Source organism: Echinops telfairi, unplaced genomic scaffold, assembly GCF_000313985.2.
Source record: "Echinops telfairi isolate 266 unplaced genomic scaffold, ASM31398v2 ScPeMD7_3533;HRSCAF=4204_0, whole genome shotgun sequence".
Classification (NCBI taxonomy): domain Eukaryota; kingdom Metazoa; phylum Chordata; class Mammalia; order Afrosoricida; family Tenrecidae; genus Echinops; species Echinops telfairi.
In genome coordinates, this window is record NW_022107431.1 from 78,363,283 (window position 1) to 78,369,028 (window position 5,746).

The window sequence follows — 5,746 nt, forward strand, 5'->3', positions numbered from 1 at the left end:
GAGTCAGCAAACATGTAGGACTAGGAAGAGAAGAGGTGCCCAGCAGGTTTCCCAGGGCTGAAGAAGCTTCAAGGAGGCAGACTGCTACATATGTCTCCTACAGAATGGCTAGTGGGTTCAAAACGGCTGACCCTGGGGTTAACAGGCAAGTATTTAAACACTGTGACACCAAGGCTCTTTCCCATAAAGATTATAGCCTAGGCAACCCTAAGAGGCAGATACACTGTCTTACAGTGTGGCTAAAGTCAGAATCAACACAATCGCCCACAACAACAGTGCCATGTTAAGAAGCATGTCCAAGCTGTCTAAACTCTAGAAGTGCTCAGGATCCTAGGTTGAATAAAATTTCATTAATTTAAAATTTCCTCCTTTTATCTACTGTGCTTCTTATTTGGCTCCTGTTTATTACAATTGCATGGGAATTTTCTCACCATAATATTCTTCATGGTCTCTTTAACTGGAGGCGAGGGAGAGAAGCCTATTACAGTTTTTCTCAGTGGTGTCTTCTTAACTGTGGTTTTGCCTCATCTCACTCTCAGGGTTAAGAAAATGTAAACAATAATTTCCTAGTGATCATTTTGTTAAGATGTAAAATTACGGCATATATCTATAGTGATCAACATTTACATGCCAATGTGAAGGAAGGAAGGCATAGAAGAAGGGAGGTGTGAGTGAGGAAGTGAAGGGCAGGGGATGAAGGAATGCAGAGTTCTGGATTATGAATTGGAAGAGTTAGGTTTTTCAGTCCTGGCTTTAAAACAAATTAGTGAAATTGTTCTGAGATCTAGGACAAGGCACTTTAGGATTCCTAGCCCCCATCTCTTCAATATTAAGCAATAAGATTTGACTTATTGTTCAGAGTCCATAAAACGTCCACACAGAGTCCATATAAAGGACCCACTAGAAGACTTCATGATTCTAATCCTCCAACTGTGCAAATCATGAGGAGTTGAGCGGCTATTTCATTGATAATGTGAGCACATTCCAAAAGGGATTTTTGTCCCTAATTCAGAGCTTCTCAGCAATCATAAATCTTATCAAATCCCCAACAATTCTCATCTAAGCAAGTGGAAATCTAGGACGGGAAAAAGGTCTTTAAGGTACTAACGGGTAAGATTTAGCAGTAATAACATTTTCACCACGATCCTTCTCTTTAATAGCTTACATTAGTTTACTGTATCCTTTACTTTTATAGGACTGTCCCTTAACTTTGGTTCCTCGTTTTATTCCCACCATATCTATTTAATTCCATATCATTATCCAGTCTATTAAAGAACATATGAACTGGTTTTCCTGCTGTAATTATTTTCCCATTCCAACTCATTACCATACCAGTATGTTAAAATGAAATCAAACCAAACCCAATTTGGCAATGTTAATTTGCATTTAAAAGCCTCTAGCGGTTCATCACAGCCTATAGGACTGGTTGCAAACCCATCGGCACAGCGTGCAGGCCCTTTCATTCCCGCACGTGGCCTACTTTCAGGTTCCGATCTTATCCCTCCACTGCTTAAGGTCTGGCTACAACAAACAGTGTGGCATTCTCCAGACACTGAGGGCTCTCTCAAGCCCTGACGCTCTGGGCACATATAGTATTTCTGTTCAATGTGCCTTCTTCAACCCTTTCTGTACTTGTTCCTGTCTGACTCAAGTATCACCTCTTCTGTGAAGCCTTCCCTCTCACAGCTTTTATACAGTTTTATTACAGCTCTTACGATTTACATTGTAATGATTTCTACATCTCTTTTTCCACTTTTAAAAGATCAGCCCTTGAAGACAGGGATTGGTATACTCATGTTTATGCCTCTGTGTGGCATAATGCCTGAAACAGTAGATCTGAATGAAGACCTAAGCTACTCAGACTGGAATGAAAGACACTGCACCACTCACCAATTTTGTTTCCTAGTGTAGTGGTCTTATTAGCCCACACAGAAGACTCCTGGGTTCTTCCCACTACAACTTCACTAACCTCACGCCTCTTTGAACTCCTTCTGCACTGTGGTCACCCACTACCACAGAGCTTAGCCCTTTCTTTGCTAACTTGCGATGTTATGTCTTCCCAGTACCAAAGCAAGCTCCTTGAAGATATCCTAAAATAATAAAAATCGACTAAGTTATAAACACATAAAAGTACTCACTATATTGTGATCATATTGAAGACAACATCTGACTTCCTGGGCAAATTTATCTATCTAAAATGTGCCAAGTTTGAACTTTATTTGTATGCATCTTAATTGAGAATCTAATTACTTTGATACATTCTCCCCCCTCCCACCCCTGAGCAAAATAACAAAACCCACTGCCATCAAGTTAATTCCAACACACAGTGATCATATAGGGCAGTGTAGAACCGCCCGGTTTTGTGTTTATATGAGGCTATAAAACGTTAAGAGTAGAAGCCCCATCTTTTTTCCTGAGAATTAGCTGGTGGGTAGCTGCCCTTCAAAGAAGTCTTCTATTTACCTGGGGTTCATGACAAGACGTCGGAAAAAGTATGTCCAGGTGATGTAATCCATTGCATCCTGCTTAGAAGTTATTGTGCCTCCGGCAATCTCTGCATTTAAATGGTCAGCGAGCACTTCTAGTAAGCTATGCAGTGAATGAAATATAGAAAATATAACCATTAAATAAACATATTAACTATATCAGCACATAGTCCAAATCTAGACTTTATGTTCTAATATGCAAAACAAATCTGTATATTCAATCCAAATTGTTTTAGTGAGAATTTAGGAGACTAAGTCACTTAGTATTATGAACTCAAAACACTATCTTATTACCCAGTACATATCTTTATGTTCTTACAATCTTAAAAATGTGTGATAGCTTTTATTGAAACTTGCATAAAAAGCAGGATGTTCAGAAAGAAATTAACAAAAACTAGAATATATGAAATTCCTATTTTTCCTAGATAAGTTAACACTGGTATTTACTGAAAGCAACTACTTGCTATCTATCAGATGGCAGGTACTCAATTTTGTTTTTGTTTCTCTCAATTCAAAACTTATTGCCATCAAATCTATTCTGCCTCATAGTGACTCTACAGGACAGAGCAGATCTGTCCCTGCGGGTTCTGAGGCTGAAGATCTTTCTGGGAGCAGGAAGCCTATCTTTCTGCTGTGGGGCAACTGGTGGTTTCAGACTGCTGACCGCGCAGTTAGCAGCCCTACGGGCAACTCATTTCACAACCCCAGCTCCTCTGTTGTTTCTGTGTGCTGATGAATTGATTTCAACTAACAGTTTAACTGGTGTGCCACCAGGGCTCCTTAGATACTCAATACTTATTGGTGGTACCGCCGTGCTATAAGTTACTTTGCGAAATTAATCAATGGGTTAAAAAATCAGCACAGATGACAGAGAGAACAGGTAATTTTTAGTACAAAAGCTGAGAGCCAGAAGGAGTAGGGTAAGATCGGGCAACAGAAAAGAGATCTTGGTGAACAGGGAGAAAGCTCATTCGTGGGGTAGCAAATGCCCAGATGATACAGGCAATTTATAATTGCTTGACCTCACCCATTAGCTCTGTGGAAGAAAGGCCTGTATGCATAAAGATTGCAGCCAATAAACTCCTAAGAAGCAATTTTAACATGTAACATGTGAGGTCACCATGAGTTGGAACTGACTTGAAATCAATGTTCTGTTTTGCTCTTCTCTTGAGTAAACACGTAATAAGTAACACTGATGCAGAAGAACGGAGAATTGGCAAGAAAGGGGTAATACAATAGACGTACTCTATCAAAAGCATTTTAAAGAACTTTATAAGAAGGTATTCTTTTCATTCATTCAGTGACTATTAAGTGCCTATTGCATATATGATGTCATTTTGGTATTTTTGCATATACAGAGATGATGTGGTAACAGATGAGCACAACAAAATATTCTTAAATAAAATTCAGAAGAGGAGACCCCTACTGTTTATTCAAAATGAAAAAAATACTGCATCAAAATATGCAGATATTAAAAGTAATTGTTACAAAAGATGCTTATAAATAAGTTGAATGAAAACAGCAATTGCAATGGCAGAGTATGATTGGAATAGCCAATTTGGAAGACAATTTCATGATACCTATGTGGTCAATACCATGACTCAGCAATTTCACTCTTCAATCTCAACTGCTTGATAAACATTCACTCACATGTGAAGACAGGGAATCAAAATATATCACTATAATATTATATGTGAGAGAAAAAATTAGAAACTCTCTAAATGTTCTCTAATAAAAAATAAACATACACTATTAGTGATACAACTATTAGTGATAGTTATATATGTAGGTGCAATATTACATGTTTAAAACATTTTACTTAGTCTTTAATAGAAGATTAAAAGTTATGTACCTTATATACTCGAGTATAAGCCAACCCCAATCAGGCACCTAATTTTACCACAAAAACTGCATTTAAAAAATGTACTGACAGATAGGAATGGGAAATACAGGGAATCCAGGACAGATGAACCCCTCAGGACCAGTGGTGAGAGTGGCGATATCGGGAGGGTGGAGGGAAGGTGAGGGAGAAAGGGGGAACAGATTACAAGGTCTACATATAACCTCCTCCCTGGGGGATGGACAGCGGAAAAGTGGGCGAGGGAGACGTTGGATGGTGTAAGATATGATAAAATAATAATAATTTTTAAATTATCAAGGGTGCTGTAGGGAGGGGGCAGCGGGGAGGGAGTGGAAAATGCGGAGCTGATACCAAGGGTTCAAGTAGAAAGCAGGTATTCTGAGAATGATGATGGCAACATATGTACGAATGTGCTGGACACAATTGATGTATGTATGGATTGTGAAAAGTGTTGTATGAGCCCCTGATAAAATGATTTTTAAAAAATGTGCTGAAAAACTTGGCTTAAACATGAATATATATGGTAAGTTATATATAGAAAACTCCATATAATTTTAGAATGTCAACACTGCTGTATAAACAACCTAAGAATAAGACAGACTAGTCAGAAGCCCTCTTTTAGCATTTCTAGTCACTATCCTTACACAAAAACATATTCTGACTTTTATTTCTTTTCTGGTTTTATTGCAATGCCCTGAGCTTATTGTGAGTTTAGTTTACTATGCTTTTTCTAAATTGAGATTTTTTTTTTTAGATAACTTCGGATTTTTTTCTAATATGTATGTTTTCTACTGCCACACATTTTCTCTTAGCTAGTGTTAGTTATATCCCATGACATTTAATGTTTTTATATTTTCCAAATTTAAAAAAGCATTAGTACTCAGAATGAAATCCAATAAATTTCTACAGCATAAATCACAGCATGTTTTGTCCTCAACAGATTATAGTAAAGGCATAACATACATGCAAAAAAGAACATAATAAATGGTAGAAATACTACTGGTAAGTATCCTAAGTAGAAATGGATCAAGTTGAGGGGGAATGATTATTTTCATCTGAGAAAATGAAAGAGGAATTTATTGAAGGGTAATTGGCTACCAGGTCCACAAAGTCACTTAGGATAATTCTGAAACAGACTATAAGCTTAAATGAGTCATTATAAATTGCTTCATTTTGATTAGTTAGCTAACTCTACAATAAAAGCTCATACCCAAAGAATGGCTTATTAAGAGCTTACGATGTGATGGACAAGGACCCCTGGTACCACAGAGGTTCAGGTGCGGACCACACAGGGAGCAGTTGGCCCTCACCAGCTGTTGCACTGGATCAAGATACAGCTTTCTGCTCCAAGAGGATGGGCAGATAGCAGAGGATTTGGTTTGTTCTGATGTGATACACA

General features: G+C 38.0%; 1 protein-coding gene across 1 annotated transcript in view; it reads right to left on the reverse strand.

Annotated features, from left to right (window-relative positions):
• Window positions 1–5,746, reverse strand: part of ASCC3 (activating signal cointegrator 1 complex subunit 3) — a 365,946-nt gene that overhangs the window by 98,708 nt on the left and 261,492 nt on the right. Inside the window, exon 33 of the mRNA XM_045294314.1 lies at window positions 2,464–2,589. Coding sequence (XP_045150249.1) covers window positions 2,464–2,589 — 126 coding nt within the window. The remainder of the gene's footprint in view (window positions 1–2,463; window positions 2,590–5,746) is intronic.